This window comes from Amblyraja radiata, chromosome 8 (genome assembly GCF_010909765.2).
Source record: "Amblyraja radiata isolate CabotCenter1 chromosome 8, sAmbRad1.1.pri, whole genome shotgun sequence".
Classification (NCBI taxonomy): domain Eukaryota; kingdom Metazoa; phylum Chordata; class Chondrichthyes; order Rajiformes; family Rajidae; genus Amblyraja; species Amblyraja radiata.
The window spans coordinates 40,586,104-40,606,062 of record NC_045963.1 but is presented as its reverse complement, the minus strand read 5'-3'; the positions used below and the strand labels follow the sequence as shown (position 1 = coordinate 40,606,062).

Sequence of the window (19,959 nt, the reverse complement as noted above, 5' to 3'; positions counted from 1 at the left end):
TACAATAATATAATAATAATAAATTTTATTTTTGGGCGCCTTTCAAAAATCTCAAGGACACCTTACAGAGATTAACAAGAATAATAAAACATATAATCGGAAAAAAAGACTATGTATAAACACTGCTGTAATTTTTACATAGTGAAACCAAAATGTATAAAAATGGCCTTTATTAATATGAGAAAATGTACACTTTAACCACATGTGATTTTTACTATTACAAATCTCACATTGTGGAGTACAGAGGCAAATAAATAAATGATGGGTCTGCTCCAAATATTATGGAGGGCATATATCGGTTATCTACTGACGTTTTGAGCAAAGAGGCGCTCAAACAAAGGTTTAATATAACTTGACCTTTATCAGTACTCAAGTTACTTGGATATGCTGCCATGCAATTAATTTCCAGTATCTCCCCATTTAATTTGCTGCTGAAACTTGTCACTCATTACACTAAATTGCAAGACTCTTGGCTGTAAATACTACCTGTGTGAGATAACCTGACCTGTCTCTGATGGAGGTTGCAATCCTTTGAGTTCCAAGCTCGGGGGCTTCATTCTATGATGCATTAAGGGAAAGAAGAATGACTATGACCTATCTCAACCTCTTATGTTATAAATTTCTATAGGATCTTCCCTCAACATCTGAATCTCGAGAGAAAATAATCCAAGTTTGTCCAATCCGTATAATTAAATTCATATTGCAAGCAACATTATGATCCATGTGCCTTTATCTTCTGGATAAGCCTATCATGAGGCACCAAGTTGAATTTTTACTTAAGTCCATGTAGACAACATCCACTGCCCTACCGTTATCAATCATCTATACCATCTCATAGAGTCATACAGCATGGAAACAGACCCTTCATCCCAACATGCCAACACTGTCCAACATGTTCCATCTACACTAGTCCCATCTACGTTTGGCCCATATACCTCAAAACCTATCCCATTCATGTACCTGTCAAAATGCTTCTTCAAAATGGACAATTTTAAGTCACGATCTGCCTTGTTTGGAAGTCTTCTAACCATGTCAACACTTCTGGGTTTCCCCATAATGTTCAGTTTTCTTCCCACATCCCAAAGGCATATTGGGTGGGTAATTGGCAACTGTAAATTATCACTTGGTGAGGTTCAGAATCACAGGGGAGTTGATGTGCATCTGAGAGATATGAAGCTGGACAAAAATTCTGGAGAAACGCAGCGGGTGAGGCAGCATCTATGGAGTGAAGGAAATAGGCGACGTTTCTGGTCGAGACCCTTCTTCAGAGTCTGAAGAAGGGTCTCGATCTGAAACGTCGCCTAGATGCTGCCTCACCCGCTGAGTTTCTCCAGCATTTTTGTCTACCTTCGATTTTCCAGCATCTGCAGTTCCTTCTTAAGTAAAAATATGAAAGGTAGTTTTATAAAGTTCCTTGCTTTTATACAATGAGCATGCATTGTTAGAATGTGTGCTTACATAAGGCTGTCCGTGCTTGAAGCACGTCACAGTTGATTACTTTAAAAATATAGTCATTATTTTACAGGCAAAAGCAATGGCCAATTCAATTAACAATTACGGAAGTAGTGAAGCTTGCTTGCTTGACAGCAAGACTTTAATGTGAAATGAAATATTCCTTTTAAGGGCTAGCTAAATATGTACAAATGAACAACAACATACATTAATAGGATGGGTGAAGTAAATAGACTGTGAGAAGCCTCAAGAAGATTAAAACCGGTGTGCATTTGTAAGCAGTTCTCTGCAATCCTGGAAAACTGCAGCAACAAAGGCAGCCATTTTCCCTATTGTTTTTAGCTCCATTGAGCAAGCAGTCATGCTCAGTACTTTGCCAGTTTTTTTTTTTCTGTAATCTATAACATTTCTCATTCTTGATAACTTGTACATTGATTATAATATTTTGCCACCTTTTTGGGTAGAGCTTTCATGATGTTGTTTAGTTTATTTTCACGTATGCCGTGGTATAGTGAAAAGCTTTTGTTGCGTGCTATCCAGTCAGCAGAAAGACAATACATGATTACAATTGAGCCATTTACAGTAGATAGATATATGATAAGGGAATAACGTTTAGTGCAATATAAAGCCAGCAAAGTCCGCTCAAGGATAGTCCGAGAGTCACCAAAGAGGTAGATACTAGTTCAGGACTGCTCTCTGGTTGTGGTAGGATGATTCAGTTGCCTGACAACAGATGGGCAGACATTGTCTCTGAATCTGGAGGTGTGCGCTTTTAAACTTCTATACCTTTTGCCTGATGGGAGAGTGAAGTAGAGGGAGTGGCCACGGTTCTTGATTATGCTGCTCCTCTGGCCGAGGTAGCATGAGCTATAAATGGAGTCAATAGAAGGGAGGTTGGTTTGTGTGATGGTCTGGGCTGCGTCCTCAATTCGCTGCAATTTCTTGTGGTCTTGGATGGCGCTGTTCCCAATCCAAGCTTTGATCCATTCTGATAAAATGCCTTTGATGGTGCATCTGCAGAAGTTGGTGAGTGTTGTAGGGGAGATGCCGAACTTCTAAGGAAGTAAAGGCTTTGGTGTGCTTTCTTGGTCGTTGCTTCAATATGAGTGATCCAGGAGAAGTTGTTGAATATTGACTCCTGGGAATTTAAAGTTTTCAACCGTCTATGCATCTGCACCGTCAATGCAAACTGGGGTCTGTGTACTGCTTCGCTTCCTGAAGCTGATCACTATCTCCTTTGTCTTGCTGACATTGAGAGAAAGATTGTTTAAGAAGGAACTACAGATGCTGGAAAATCAAAGGTAGACAAAAATGCTGGAGAAACTCAGCGGGTGAGGCAGCATCTATGGAGAAAAGGAAATAGGCGACGTTTTGGGTCGAGACACTTCTTCAGACTGATGTGGGGGTGGGGGGGGGAGGAGGGGGCAGGAAAAAGAAAGGACGATGCGGAGACAGTGGGCTGTGGAAGAGCTGGGAAGGGGAGGGGAAAGAAGGAGAAAGCAAGAGAAAGCAGGGACTACCTGAAATTGGAGGTCAATGTTCATACCGCTGGGGTGTAAACTACCCAAGCGAAATATGAGGTGCTGTTCCTCCAATTTACAGTGGGCCTCACTCTGGCCATGGAGGAGACCCAGGACAGAAAGGTCGGATTCGGAATGGGAAGGGGAGTTGAAGTGCTGAACCACCGGGAGATCAGGTTAGTTATTGCGAACCGAGCGGAGGTGTTGGACGAAGCGATCGCCAAACCTACGCATGGTCTCACCGATGTAGAGCAGCTGACGCCTAGAGCAATAGATGAGGTTGGAGGATGTGCAGGTGAACCTCTGCCGCACCTGGAAAGACTGTTTGGGTCCTTGGATGGAGTCAAGGGTGGAGTTAAAGCGACAAGTGTATCATTTCCTGCGGTTGCAAGGGAAAGTGCCAGGAGAGGGGGTGGTTTCCACCACTCTTTGAAGCAATAAGTTTCAAATTTCACATTCCCCAAATCGTGGCCATTATTTTGTTTGTTATTTCTAGTCTTTGCTGTGTCCACTGTTTGAAACAAATTCAACCTCTTGTCCTAACTCGCTCTATAATGATCTTGTGCACCTGTACCTAATCTTCTCAGACTCCCTTGCAATATGTGACAGTAACTTAAACGTAAAACAAGGTGAACAGTCCCAGCTTCTCTACCAGAACCTTTCAACTGTTAGTCTCTGACACTTTTCCTGTGAGCAGCGATTAACATAGAAACATAGAAAAATAGGTGCAGGAGTAGGCCATTCGGCCCTTCGAGCCAGCACCGCCATTCAATGTGATCATGGCTGATCATCCACCATCAGTACCCCGTTCCTGCCTTCTCCACATATCCCCGGATTCCGTTAGCCCCAAGAGCTAAATCTAATCTTGGAAACTCTTGAAGACCCTGCGCCTCGACCACTGACAACATCTGCCCTAACAAATTATGACCTCTGCTGTTCCTGCCTTTGATTATTTCAGCAACCTAGCAATCCAGTTATTCAAGAGGTCTGATCCCAATTTTATGTGATTCCATTGGAGGGAAGAGATATCTGTTGTTTTAGAGTGATGGCAATTTTTCGGTATCTTTCCAATGTGGTGTGAAAGAGAGTAATTATTTTTCAAAGTAGATCATTTGGATGATGACCTCTGCATTTTCCATCTGCCTAAGAAAATAAAATTAAGGTACATTATATTTTCTTAAATGCCAAGATAAAATATCAGTATTCCCAAATTATTTTTAGTCAATTAGTCCAAAAATGCTTGTGTTTCTCATTGAAATAAATTATACAGTATTTTGGGTGAAAAGGATATAGCCATAGTCTGATCAGCAGAATTTCTTAAAAAGACTAATTCTTGAAAGATGTGCTCAGTGGACCTTGCAGTTTTTTAATTGTATTTTATTAGAACAATTTTTGGGGGGCAAATTACATTTATTTTTCAAGGTGATTTCCTAATCTGCCAAGGGAAAACAGTTAAGCCTAGTTTGTTGATGTGAATTGGCAGCAAGATCAGTGCAGTGGATTGTTCATGATTCATTTGAACAGCAATACAGATGATGTGCAGAATTGACTGATTAGTGTAGGCATTACCCAATCTTTCAGATTTTTGGTTAATGCCTTCATTTTAAACAGCTGAGTATTTCACTTTTCATCAGTTAGCTCTGTAACCATTGCTGCTTAATTAACTGCTCTCTGACATGTTAAGAATTTTATTTTCTCAGTCTAAATGTCTAAATCTGTCACGCCAGTAGGTGAGGTACTCTGAGAATCAGGTTTAGGCTGAAAAAAGGATGGTCTCTGAAAAAGATAGGACAAGTGGTATGCTTGATTGGTCGGGGCTTTGAGTACAAGAGTCAGGAAGTCATGCAGCTTTATAGGAATTTGATTGGCCTGCATTTGGAGTATCCAATCCAATCCAACTTTATTTGTTAAGCACTTTAAGACAACCAATGTTGACCAAAGTGCTGTACAGAAGAACAAACAAGACATCATAAACAGACAACATAACAGAACATAACATAACAGCTCACATAAGGCGCATAAATCACATATGAAGTACAACAATAAATCAAAAGACATAAAACATGAGCAAAAAACAATAACCACGCAACAAAGCAATCAAAATAAGAAACCAAACCAAGCAAATAAAGTCGACATCTTATTGCATACAGTTCTGGTTACCCCATTACAGGAAGGATGTGGAGGTTTGGAAAAATGTGCAGAGGAGATTTACCACAATGATGCTTGGATTATAGGGTATTAGTTACAGGGAGAGTTTGTTTAAGAAAGAACTGCAGATACTAGAAAAATCAAAGGTAGACAAAAATGCTGGAGAAACTCAGCGGGTGAGGCAACATCTATGGAGCGAAGGAATAGGTGACGTTTCGGGTCAAGACTCTTCTTCAGACTGTGGGGGGGGGGGGGGGGCGGGAAGAAGAAAGGAAGAGGTGGAGACAGTGGGCTGTGGGAGAGCTGGGGAGGGGAAGGAGGGAGAAAGCAAGGACTACTGAAATTGGAGAAGTCAATGTTCATACTGCTGGGGTGTAAACTACCCAAGCGAAATCTGAGGAGCTGCTCCTCCAATTTGCGGTGGGACACGCTTTGGCCATTAAGGAGGCCCAGGACAGAAAGGTCGGATACGGAATGGGAGGGGGAGTTGAAGTGCTGAGCCACCGGGAGATTGGGTTGGTTAATGCGAACTGTACGGAGGTGTTGGGCGAAGCGACCACCAAGCCTACGCTTGGTCTCACCGATGTAGAGCAGTTGACACCTAGAGCAGCGGATGCAATAGATGAGGTTGGAGGAGGTGCAGGTGAACCTCTGCTCACGTGGAAAGACTGCTTGGGTCCTTGGAATGAGTCAAGGGGGGAGGTAAAGCGACATGTAGCATTTCCTGCGGGTGCAAGGGAAAGTACCAGGGGAAGGGGTGGTTTGGGTGGGAAGGGATGAATTGACTAGGGAGTTACGGAGGGAGCAGTCTCTGTGGAAAGCCGAAAGGGGAGGAGATGGGAAGATGTAGCCAGTAGTGGGATCTTGTTGGAGGTGACGAAAATGTCGGAGGATTATCTGTTGTATGTGATTATCCCGTTGGAGATGGTGAAAATGTCAGAGGATTATATGCTCTATGCGACGGCTGATGGGGTGGAAGGTGAGGACAAGGGGGACTCTTTCCTTGTTACGAATGAGGAGAGGGGGAGCAAGAGATGAGCTGCGGGATATTGAGGAGACCCTAATGAGAGCCTCATCTATAATGGGAGAGGGGAACCCCCGTTCCCTAAAGAATAAGGACATCTCCGATTACCTGGTATCCCACTATTGGCCACATCTTCCTATCTCCACCCCTTTCTGCTTTCCGCAGAGACCGTTCCCTCCGCATCTCCCTAGTCAAGTCGTCCCTTCCCACCCAAACCACCCCCCTCCTCGGGTACCTTCCCCTGTAACTGCAGAAGGTGCAACACCTGTCCCTTTACCTCCCCTCTCGACCCCGCCCAAGGACCCCGACAGTCTTTTCAGGTGAGGCAGAGGTTAACTTACACCTCCTCCAACCTCATCTACTGTATCTGCTGTTCCAGGTGTCAACTCCTGTATATCGGCTGGACCAAGCGCAGCTCGGCGATCGTTTCGCTGTACACCTTTGCTCAGTCTGCCAAAACTACCTGATCTCCCGGTTGCTCAGCGCTTTAACTCCCCCTCCCATTCCCAATCTGACATTTTGGAGGAACAGCACCTCATATTTCGTATGGATAGCTTGCACCTCAGCGGTATGAACATTGACTTCTCTAACTTCTAGCCTTTACTTTCCTCCTCTCTCCATCCCTTCCCCCTTCCCAGTTCTCCCACCAGTCTTACTGTCTGACTACATTTTATCTCTGTACCGCACACTCCCCTGACATCAGTCTGAAGAAGGGTCTTGACACAAGATGTCAGCCATTCCTTCTTTCCAGAGATGCTGCCTGTCCCGCTGAGTTACTCTAACATTTTGTGTCTACCTTTGATTTAAACCAGCATCTGCAGTTCTTTCCTACACAGAATTGGTACAGATATTGTCGGCTGAAGGCCCTGTTCCTGTGCTGCACTGTCTACCACGGATAATCTGGAGGTTCTCTGGGAAAGAATGCTGCTGATTAATCAAATGTTCTCTTAAGATGTTTACAAAATTTCCATGAACTCTGAGTGGAGCCACTCTGTCAGTGAGGCGTTATAATAATTGTTATGACTAAGTTACCGCAATCACCTTTCCGCGGTGAGGCATTGTTGCTAAAATTATATCTACACATCTTGGGTCAAACTGAAATGTTTTGGGTCTGAGACCCGTCATCAGAACTGGGAACGAGAAATTAAAAAAAAAGCTAATGTTAAGATTCAGGGAAGATGGTTGGAACAATGGATACAACAAAGAGAAAAGGTGTGATATGGTGAGACCATGTTCAATGGGTTAACGGGGCAGCTGAAGGCTAATTACCTCTTTGTCTGTGTTCTGTGTTGCTTAAAGCAGCGCTGTGGGTCAGGTTGTTTGGGCTGTACTAATAGAGAGAAAAAACTGAGCCAAAATGACAGATGGATGACCTGCAGTAGCATTGGACGGTTCTGATTTACACAGAGAAGAGCGTGTGATCTAAACTTAAATCAACATTGAATTCTCCATCTTCAGGTTTCTCTTTCCATTAGTACAACCTGACCGGCAGCTCTGCTTTCAGTAACACACAGCACTGATGAAGAAACCGAACTAGCCATTAACTGCCCCATTAACCCATTTGAACCGATCTCTCTCTATCTCAGATATTCCATTCAAATTGTTCATTCCTCACATCAGCTTCACCGCAAATTGCAAAGACCTTTTTCATCTCTCCCAGTTCCGACCAAGAATCTTAGACCTGAAATTTTAATCTTCATTCTCTTTCTTCTTGCTGTTGTTTACAGCATTTTCTAATTTTATTTGTTTTTTCATCTACACTTAGAAACACTGGCTATTGTTAAATGATCGCAGTCGAGTTGTTAGTGCACGAGCACTAACTCAATGCAAGAATGAATTTTTGCACAAACATAGAAACATAGACATAGAAACATAGAAAATAGGTGCAGGAGTAGGCCATTCGGCCCTTCGAGCCTGCACCGCCATTCAATATGATCATGGCTGATCATCCAACTCGGTATACTGTACCTGCCTTCTCTCCATCCCCCTGATCCCTTTAGCCACAAGGGCCACATCTAACTCCCTCTTAAATATAGCCAATGAACTGGCCTCAACTACCTTCTGTGGCAGAGAATTCCAGAGATTCACCACTCTCTGTGTGAAAAATGTTTTCCTCATCTCGATCCTAAAAGATTTCCCCCTTATCCTTAAACTGTGACCCCTTGTTCTGGACTTCCCCAACATCGGGAACAATCTTCCTGCATCTAGCCTGTCCAACCCCTTAAGAATTTTGTAAGAATACAGGTAACCCCTGAATTAGAGCAGTTACGTTTCTGAAAATTTGCCCTTGTAGAATTCACAGATCACTACCAAATCATTAATATATATCGTACACAGCTGGGGTCCCAGCACTGAGCCTTGCGGTACCCCACTAGTCACTGCCTGCCATTGTGAAAAGGACCCGTTTACTCCTACTCTTTGCTTCCTGTCTGCCAGCCAGTTCTCTATCCACATCAATACAGAACCCCCAATACCGTGTGCTTTAAGTTTGTATACTAATCTCTATGTGGGACCTTGTCGAAAGCCATCTGAAAGTCCAGATATAACACATCCACTGGTTCTCCCTTATCCACTCTACTAGTTTCATCCTCGAAAAATTCTATAAGATTCGTCAGACATGATTTACCTTTCATAAATCCATGCTGACTTTGTCCAATGATTTCACCACTTTCCAAATGTGCTGCTATCCCATCTTTAATAACTGATTCTAGCAGTTTCTCCACTACCGACGTTAGACTAACTGGTCTGTAATTCCCCGTTTTCTCTCTCCCTCCCTTTTTAAAAAGTGGGGTTACATTAGCTACCCTCCAATCCTCAGGAACTACTCCAGAATCTAAAGAGTTTTGAAAAATTATCACTAATGCATCCACTATTTCTGGGGCTACTTCCTTAAGTACTCTGGGATGCAGCCTATCTGGCCCTGGGGATTTATCAGCCTTTAATCCATTCAATTTACCTAACACCACGTCCCGGCTAACCTGGATTTCACTCAGTTCCTCCATCTCAATTGACCCCCGGTCCCCTGCTATTTACGGCAGATTATTTATGTCTTCCTTAATGAAGACAGAACCAAAGTAGTTATTCAATTGGTCTGCCATGTCCTTGTTCCCCATGATCAATTCACCTGTTTCTGACTGCAAGGGACCTACATTTGTTTTAAATAATATTTTTCTCTTCACATATCTATAAAAGCTTTTGCAGTCAGTTTTTATGTTCCCTGCCAGTTTTCTTTCATAATCTATTTTCCCTTTCCTAATTAATCCCTTTGTCCTCCTCTGCTGGACTCTGAATTTCTCCCAGTCCTCTGGTAGGCTGCTTTTTCTGGCTAATTTGTACGCTTCATCTTTTGTTTTGATACTATCCCTGATTTCTCTTGTTATCCACGGATGCACTACCTTCCCTGATTTATTTTTTTGCCAAACTGGGATGAACAAATGTTGTAGTTCATCCATGCAGTCTTAAAAGCCTTCCATTGCATATCCACCGTCAACCCATTAAGAATCAATTGCCAGTCTATCTTGGCCAATTCACGTCTCATACCCTCAAAGTTACCTTTCTTTAAGTTCAGGACCCTTGTTTCTGAATTAACAATGTCACTCTCCATCCTAATGAAGAACTCAACCATATTATGGTCACTCTTGCCCAAGGGGCCATGCACAACAAGACTGCTAACTAACCCTTCCTCATTACTCAATACCCAATCTAGAATAGCCTGCTCTCTCGTTGGTTCCTCCACATGTTGGTTTAGAAAACTATCCCGCATACATTCCAAGAAATCCTCTTCCTCAGCACCCTTGCCAATTTGATTCACCAATCTATATGTAGATTGAAGTCACCCATTATAACTGTTTTACCTTTGTTGCACGCATTTCTAATTTCCTGTTTGATGCCATCCCCAACTCCGCTACTACTGTTAGGTGGCCTGTACACAACTCCCACTAGCGTTTTCTGCCCCTTAGTGTTTCGCAGCTCTACCCATATCGATTCCACATCCTCCAAGCTAATGTCCTCCCTTGCTATTGCGTTAATCTGCTCTCTAACCAGCAACGCTACCCCACCTCCTTTCCCTTTCTGTCTATCCCTCCTGAATATTGAATATCCCTGGATGTTCAGCTCCCAGCCTTGGTCACCCTGGAGCCATGTCTCTGTGATCCCAACTATATCATAGTCATTAATAGCTATCTGCACATTCAACTCATCCACCTTATTACAAATGCTCCTTGCATTGAGACACAAAGCCTTCAGGCTTGTTTTTACAACACTCTTACCCCTTATACAATTATGTTAAAAAGTGGCCCTTTTTGATTTTTGCCCTGGATTTGTCTGCCTGCCACTTTTACTTGTCACCTTGCTACCTATTGCCTCTACCCTCATTTTACACCCCTCTGTCTCTCTGCTCACACATTTAAGAAACCCTTCCCTTTAACTCAACTATCCCATTTGATACCCCACCCCCCTTATTCAGTTTAAAACCACCCGTGTAGCAGTGGCAAACCTGCCTGCCAGAATGCCGGTCCCAAACCTGTTAAGATGCAATCCGTCCCTTTTGTACAGTTCCCCCTTACTCCAAAACAGATCCCAGTGATCTAAGAATCTAAATCCCTGCCCCGTGCACCAGTTTCTCAGCCACACATTCAGGTCCCGTATCTCCCTGTTCCTGCTCTCGCCATTAGGTATGAAGGTTAGGTATGAAGCATCAACGAACATTAGACAGAAATACCTCTGATGCTGTATTGTTATGTGTAGTGCTTTTCCCAGTTCCCAGCATTGCTTGTGTCTTTAGGGATACAGCGAGGGAACAGGCCCTTTGGCCCACCACGTTCGCACCGACTAACGATCACCCTGTACATTAATGCTATCCTACACATTTGGGGCAATTTATAATTTTACCAAAGCCAATTAACCTACAAACCTGTGCACCTTTGGAGTGTGGGAGGAAACCGGAGCACCTGAAGAAAACCCACACGTTGACAGGGAGAATGCACAAACTCCATACAGACAGCATTCGTGGTCAAGATCGAACCCAGGTCTCTGGCGCAGTAAGGTAGCAACTCTACCGTTGCGCCACTGTGGAGCCCTAAGTTAATTTCTCAGTTACATTTTTAACAGATTGTTCCTCATTTGATCGCTGGAACAGATTCAATATTACCACATAATAAATGATAATGGAAATCAAATGTTATGTTACAAGTGAACCGTGTATTTGCTGTTTAGTTTTCAGGTGGATAATGAGTCTGGAAAGCAAATCATTCTTTAATCTAGGATCAGTGCAAACTGTGTGATTCTTAATTGAGTTATCCATGTGATCACATTTTGATAATATCAAATCAAGATTTGAGCAGTAACCTATTGCATTTTCATTACAGGCAGGGGAAGCTGGACTTTCAGCTTGCATTGAGCTGTGTGTGAGAGCACTACGCATGGAATCAAATGAAACTCCTTCGGTAAAGACATCAATCTGCAAGACAGTATCGTGCTTATTGCCTGATTATTTAGAGGTCAGACGTGCATGCCAGCTGACCGAATTCCTCCTCGAGCCTACAGTCGAAGCATACTATGCAGTTGAGACTTTGTACAACCAGCCGGATCAGAAGTATGATGACGAAAATGGTCCGATCCCAAATTCACTAAGGTGTGAACTCCTCCTTGTTTTGAAAACTCATTGGCCCTTTGATCCTGAATTCTGGGACTGGAAGACTCTGAAGCGTCATTGCCTGGCATTGATGGGAGAGGAAGCATCCATTGTGTCTTCAATTGATGAACTTAATGACAGTGACCTGTTCGAAAGCAATGAGAGCCATCCAGAAGACGGTATGAAAGAACATTCACTCAACAGACTTCCTAAATTTTACAGTGATGTTATGAAAGTACAGAATGGTTCATCTGAAAAAGTGGAGACAAAGGAAAAACGTAAAATGGGGAAAGGTGTGGTGTCTGCCAGATTTAAGAATTGGCAGGCTTATATGCAGTATTGCGTATTATGTGACCGAGAGTTTCTGGGCCACCGAATTATCCGACACGCACAAACTCACGTGAAGGACGGAAACTATTACTGCCCCATATGTGCCAAAAGCTTCAAGAAAAAGGAGATTTTTGTTCCACATGTTACGTTTCATATTAAGCAGTCTTGTAAAGAGCGAATGGCTTCTATCAAACCAAAAAGGAGGGTTGGGAGGCCTTCAAAGAGTTTGATTGACTTCAGTACCGCAGATAAAAAAACGGCTGAAATAGAGAAGCAAGAACATCGTCCTATTAAAAGGAACAACTTATATGGTGAGGATTTTGTAGTCTTCAGTGATAGCGATGGTTCTGATGATGAAGGCAAGGACAAATCATACAAACCTGCGATGATAACTGCACAAAAAGTGGATTTAACTGAAGATTTTAACTGTCCCGTAACTATCTGCACCAAAACCTTCAAGTATTTTAAAAACCTAATTGCACATGTGAAAGGTCATGGTAATGATGAAGAAGCAAAACGGTTTCTCAAAATGCAAAGTAATAAAGTTGTTTGTCAGTATTGTCGCAGGCGTTTTGTCAGTGTTTCTCACCTGAATGAACATTTGCAAATCCACTGCGGCCCTAAGCCCTATGTCTGTATACAACTGGAATGCAATGCAAGCTTTGGCACTTACTCTGAATTGGTAGGACACAGGAAAGACCATCTGCTGTTCAAAGCTAAGTGCATGTTTCAGAATTGTGGAAGAATTTTCACAGAGTCTTATTTGTTGTATGATCACGAAGCACAACACTACCACAATTCCTCGTATACCTGCAAGTTTTCAAACTGTGGAAACATCTACTACTCCCAGAGTGAACTGCAAAAGCATGAAGTTGGTCACACCACACACACTTGTGTGAAGGTTGAAGTTGAAAATAGTTCATCTTTTCAAGCAGACCAATTTGCTTCAAGTAGAGTTGATCAGCGTGGTCTGTTATTACAAATAAAGACAGAAGAGGAGCCACGCTTTGAGTCGCATGTTTACCAGAATGGTTTTACTATTGATTGTGTTCCAAAGGAAACTGCCAAACCTAAACCTACTATGTCAGAGGAACTGAATGTTTTACCTTCCATTGAAGAACACAATCATCTTCCTAAAGATGAGCACTGTGTTACTGTGAAGAATGAAGAAACAGCGAGTGTCCACCTAACTCGTAGTGTTATGCCAGAAACTGTGTGTAAAGGGGAGGATGCTCCTATTCCAACATGGCCTGCAGAAACCTCAGCTGGTGAAGCCTCAAAATTAGTCCAAAGGTTCAACTGCAAGGTTGACGGCTGCAGTCGGAGCTATACCTGCTCACGTAGCGTGAACAAACATATCAAAGCTGCCCATCCTGAATACTATGAAATCATGAAGCAGCAACAGAACTTACCAAAAATCCAGCACATCAGAAATCCCTTGAAATGTCAAAATCAGGAAAAGCCTTCAAATACATTGTACTTTCCAAATGAGAGGATCTCAGATACGACAGCTGAAGGCTCCTTGAACGCAGACGGTGCTACTTGTCAGCTGCCCGTATCCACGGCTTTAACAGTTGAAAGCGAGAACCTGGCTCAATCCCGGAAGAGAAAACACACGCACAACAAGCGTGCAAAATGGCCTGCAATCATCAAAGGTGACAAGTTTATCTGCAGCAGATGCTACAGAGAATTTACCAATCCCAAATCTCTAGGAGGTCATTTATCGCGGCGGGCAATTTGTAAGCCTTATGATAAAAAGGAAATCTCTTCAGCTGTAAATCAGAACAACGGACAGGCTCTATACATGGCTGAAAAAATCCTTTCATCGGATGTGTTCACGCCACAAGCGCACGAACCTACCTGTATCTCGGATACATTCTTGACTGGTGAAACATTCCTTCAGTCATTGGAAATGGGGGACAGTACAGAGCAATTTGCTGGTCATGAGCTCTTTCCATCAGCACAGGAGAATAACTACAATCCTAGTATATTTGAGCCAAACACGACTCTCCCAATTGCCAGCCTTCCTGGAACGTTTGATTCACCGGTAATTCAGCAGACTTTCCAGCCCCAATTTGAGATGGGTGCAGGAGAGGAAAACTCAACCAACATGACAATATCAAAGGCACTCACAACTGTGTGTAGTCCAAGGTCATTTGTGGCTGCTGAAGATATGCCACTCAGCACTGAGGTCCCACCAATGCTAGACATGAGCAGCTCGACTGCATATTCATCTTGTGAACCCATGCAACAGCCACTTGAGTCCAACTTCTGTTCAGGAACATATGTTGACAATGAGGTTGACCCACAAAATTTGGAAAGCAGCTGTGAGCCATCTGTGTTCTTTACCAACGATGCCCTTCCTGAGATAGAAACGAGTCAGAATTCATCTCACTCTGAAGACCTTAGGACATTAGATATAAGAATAGCTGAAGTTTTGTTGGGCTTGCAGAACCTGAACTTGGAGTACCATGAGAAGCTTTACACAGGTGATGCACCATGTCAAACCCCAATTTCAGGGACACCAGTATCCTCCTTGAACATTGTGGCACATACCCCAATGAACAATTGTACCAGTGGTCCCAATATTATAGATCAATGCCTGACGGTCGCACAGACCAACACGTCGCAGCAGGTCGGTGAAGCCGAGAATGAGAAAGAAGTGAAAGTCAACCTCATCAAACCTTTCATTTGCCAGGAAGCCGGCTGCATCTACAGTGCAATGACTAAAGATGCCCTGACGAATCATTATGTCAAAGTGCATCAGTATTCCAAGGAGCAAATAATGGAAATAAAGATGTATCAGACGAGATTCGCTCCATTTAGGTGCCACGTTCCAAATTGTCAGAAAACCTTCACAAGGAACTCGAACCTTCGAGCCCACTACCAGTTGGTGCATCACGTAACACGGGAGGAGCTGGTCAAACTGAGAATTAAAAGAGTATACTGCAGCAAATTGGAGGGCCAGTTTAAGATCACAGATTCTTTACCATCACTGCAAGAAGTCATGCCTCAGTCTGCCATTAATGGTACACGAGAGGACGAACCAATTGCTCTGCATGAGTTGGAGACAGTACCCCCAGCTCCCATTGAGATTAATGCTGGGATCAGTCTCCATTTACATGGGGCACATAGTGAAAAGGCAGTGCTTTATGACCAGCGACACTCACAGAATGACCCAGTGCTTCTGGCTGGACTGCAGGATTGTTCCCCATTAACAGCACAACTCCAGAATACTGTAGCGCAACCCATTGGCCCACAAGGCGCTCTCGTACCAACTGTAGGGTCCCGGGAGATCCCTCTACTCCTGGCAGGGCCCAAAGGGGGCACACCGTTGCCCGTTGCGCCGCACAGTAGCCCTCCGTCAAACGAAGAGCTGCTGGCCATTGAACCACTCTTGCCGTGGCCGCAGCCTGCTTTGCCAGTGTCCATGAAGCCCCAGGATGTCTCCACCATACCAGCAGGGCTGCCGGACATAGCCCTTCTGACAACACCACAACACTGTGCATCCCCACTGCCAGCAGTGCCACAGTCCATCCCAGTACCCGGGGCACCGGCTCTTTTGCCCATTACAGCAGATGTCCCATTCCGGCCTGCAGGGCCACTGACCATCTCCAGAATACTATCAAACCCACAAGCTATTTTCCCACTACCGTCCAGATCAGAAGATCTCTCATTGTTGTCCATGGGCTCGACTGTCTCCTTGCCCATTTCTGTGGGACTCTTGGGTTCCTCTGCTGTGTCTGTGGGGCTGCCAGGTGCTTCACCAGTTTCCATGGCATCGTCACTGATGTCTGTGGCATTGCCGGGATTATCGGTATCCATGGCGTTACCGGGAACTTCTCCAGTGACCATGGCATTGCCAGGAACTTCACCAGTGTCCGTGACATTGCCTGGAATGCCTCCGGTGTCAGTGACATTGCCTGGAATGCCTCCGATGTCAGTGACATTGCCTGCAATGCCTCCGATGTCAGTGACATTGCCTGCAATGCCTCCGATGTCAGTGGCATTAGCGGGATCATCACTGGTGTCCGTGACGTTGCCTGGAACTTCTCCCTCCACTCTAGGACAGTCAGGTTCCTCTACATTGACCATCGTGCCGCAAACCTCCTCTGCCGTGTCTGTGAGGCCATTGGGTTCTTCACTCCTCTCCGTGGGAATACCGGGCCCCTCTCCAGTGGCCACGAGACTGCCAAGCTCCTCTCCAGCACCCATGGGGGTGCCGGGCACCCCTCTCTCAGCAGAGATGAACCCCGTGCAAACAAAGGACACCTTTGTCCGTCTAGAAAAACCTGAAGGTGTTACAGTGCAACCATTGGATATATCACTGCGGGGAAGGAAATATGAGGGAGGTTTTGAGCAATCTGAAAAAGCCGGAGGTATAACAGCATTTACCAAGGTGCCCGGAGAAAAGAAGTGCAAAAAGTCAACTGCAAAATTAAGGACAGTGTGTGATGTCAATAACTTTCACAAACCGTACAGGTGCGTTCACAAAGATTGCTCTGCCGCTTTCACCATACAACAAAATCTAATTCTGCACTATCGGGCTGTGCACCAATTTGACCAACAGCTGCTTCATACACAAATAAAACAAGAAATCAACCAAAGTGACAACATCCAGGTCAAAGAGTTTCAATGCCAGATTGCTGAATGTTGCAGGATTTTCCAAGGAGCTACTGATCTCATTGAACACTACTCTGGGCTTCACAATCTTGCCACGGATGAAATCGGAAAAATTATGTCTTCGAGTGATGGAAAGTTTCATTGCGACCAAGCTCAGTGCACATCTTCATTCACCGTGTTCTGGAACTTTGTTAAACACCTTCTGGTGGCCCATGGCATAGACGTAGAAAGTCCACAAAGTGATGCCGATGCAGCATGTTTTAAGTGCGACTGTAAAGGCTGTGATCGTACCTATGCCACCAGATCGAATCTTTTACGGCATATCTTTACAAAGCACAGGGAACTTCATCAATCTCATTTAATGAGGCCCAGGAGAATCATACCATCAGATCAAGAGAACTTTCCAAGAGATGATTTTGTGGATGGAAGAAGTTATTTGGAAACTGAGGAACTGAGTGAAAGTGAAGATGCTATGAATCAGGGTATATCAAGTGAATATTTTGTTTCAGATGACAGCAATATGAAAAGTGGTGAAATTGATGATAAGTTAAACAACCCCAGAAAAGTTGGTAGATATACTTTTAAAAGTAAGATCCAAGCCTTGGCCATGTGTAGCAGCAAGTCTCCGAAAGAGCAATATCCATGTATGTTTGAGAATTGTTCATCCATCGTCACCAGTGAACACAGCCTGGTAAAACATTATAGGATTCATCACAAAATATCCAGTGCATTTGTGAGTCAGTACCACAATCATCTGATAACTTGCAGGAGGTATCTGAATGTCCAAGGGAGAAAATTAGCTGAAGACATAATTAGCCATGAAGAAGGATCAGTGGAGTATGCTGTCAGTGGAGATGTGATTCAGTGGCAGATCAAGCCAGGTGAGACTGAGATGTTCAGTAAAAAGCTGGAGATTGATACCTCCTTCAGGAGTTCCGTTGATGAATTTTCAGAGCTGCTTAATGCTAAACGTATTAAGGGCACCGGTAGCACATGCATTAAAACTGAGCCGGAAGAGATGGCTGGTGAGTGTAAATTCACTGATGTAAGCAGCCATCAGCTTTGTAAGAAAAGATCAGGTCTTCTCCTGGATCTCTCAGGTACAGAAGAGGGCACACAGAATAAAAGGAAAAAGAAATTAATTGATGAAACCCCCGTGCAGCTGTTGAAAGATAATTCAAACCAAACTCTCCATCAGAGAAAGGTTTGTCCTCCAAAGGGCAGCCCATGCACACACAAGGCACATCATCACAAGCCTTTAGGTTTAAGTACATTTAAGCCCATGGGATTTGAGTTTTCTTTCCTGAAGTTCCTCGAGGAATCTGCTCGGAAGCAAAAGAAAAAAGCTCTGACCAATAAAGGTCCTACTGTTAACACTGAGAAAATGGTGGGCAGCAGGTTAATAAATTCATCCTTGGCATTGGCAGGTGATGGGGATAGATCGGCAACAAAGCATCCTGTCAAAAAAGACGTCCATTTGTTGGTTCATGTCGACAACAACAGGCAGCCCGTTGCAAATAAATTGTGTGATCAAAGCACCAAACAACGGACCCTGGCTAATTATGCGACACCTTTATCTGTACACATTTTAAAGAACATCAAATTTAAAATGGACAAGGCAGACTCAAACTGCGTTGAGCTTACCGAGAAACAGCTGCAGCACATGCAACCCACAGTGGTCTTGAAGCGAGTAAAGGTAGACTTTAACATGCTGGCCCAAGTTAAGAGTATAAAGGAAAGACTCGCTGTTAAGAGTACATAATTCTGTAAAACTTAGTGTATGTATTGAAGTAAATAAGAGGCATTAGAGGCTGTAATTTGCTTTCATTTGATCCTTGATAGTATTTGAACCAAAAGGATGCCTGTACATTTTAACCAAAGCATGTTTGTAAATGTCTTTTTTAATATAATTTTTTTAACAAAATCTAATGTGGCAGTGGCCATGTTCAATGTATTCAACGGAATCCCTATGGGACTAAATTATGACACAGAACGGTTGCTCTGTTTATATAAAACAAATGTGATTTATCAAGACAATTATATACAAAGGAGGGACTAGGCTTGGAATGTTGTGGAGGTTCTGTTTAATAACCTGACAGGTCAGTATTCCTGAGCATGATGAAAATACTGTATGATATGGCTTGAACTGTACTTTTATCATTCTGTACATATTTAAAGAGATTGTATCCCATTTACTACAAAGCCTTTCTAGTCACAATCCATAAATATAAATTGTACACATATACAATCAGAAACTGCTGGAAATAATCAGCAAGTTATGCATCCAAATGGAGAGAGATGTGGAGCTAATGTTTCAAGTTCTTGACCTTCCACCAGGCTGGTTCTGCACAATATTGGACATCACTATAATAAAGGTCTCTTGCAAAGTTTACAATGGTTTGTATTTTATTAATTCTGCTATATTTTGTTCTATCTGATACATTACAAACGATATTCAACCATTTTTATTTTTGGAGTGGGAAGAAGTATGTAAGTTTTGCAGAGAATTCAAACTACTTTGCATGTACATTATGGGATACTCTCTCTTACAACCCCATCTTGTGAGAGTTTTGAGAACAAGCTCCAGCAATACAAGCAGTGTAATATAGCTAAGCTCTATTAAAATTGGTAAATGGTTGATCTAAAAAAAATCTTCAATGGAAACAGGTCAGGACTAGAATTCCTGATTTATACTGTCAATACTATACTGTAGAAAATGTTTGAAACTAAGTACCCGACCTAAGAGTAAAAGTAGTGTTGATGATTGGTTTTGCAGTAACCAACGTTCCCGATGACAACTTTCATGTGAAAAGCTGGGTGATAGATTTGAATATAAATGAAGGTTAATGTTCAGAGGTCACGCTGCAACATGATTCAGTGTGATACGTTGATACTGGGAGCAATGCTATATTTACACACAATTCTACTGCCCTGGAGCTCTGTTGCTGAAGTTAGTTATTTTGTCTCTGAACTTAACTACCAATATTGAGTGTTTGAATGTTCTTTGAATAGCTGCTCAGGATATTAACGTGTCTGGTGTGAGTTCCCATACCGTTTTAAATCGCCGGATCAGCAGAGTGATAGTACTGTCCATTTGACAAACCAGAAATCCATCTCGACATGTACAGCTTACAGTGCAACTTGCCAAAGGTTTAATCAAAACATATAACATGGTATCAGGGGAAAACAAAGGTTTTTTTTGACAGTCTGTAACTGTGGGGAAAACATTC

General features: G+C 43.2%; 1 protein-coding gene across 5 annotated transcripts in view; it reads left to right on the top strand.

Moving 5' to 3' along the window:
- Positions 1-19,121, top strand: part of znf292 (zinc finger protein 292) — a 128,203-nt gene extending 109,082 nt beyond the window's left edge. For 4 of the 5 annotated variants that reach the window (XM_033025650.1, XM_033025648.1, XM_033025652.1 and 1 more), the window contains one exon: positions 11,511-19,121. In XM_033025650.1, the coding sequence (XP_032881541.1) occupies positions 11,511-18,491 (6,981 nt within the window). In that variant the 3' untranslated portion in view covers positions 18,492-19,121. The remainder of the gene's footprint in view (positions 1-11,510) is intronic. The other variant, XM_033025649.1, reaches the window with a different exon arrangement.
- The last annotated feature ends 838 nt before the right edge of the window (positions 19,122-19,959 follow it).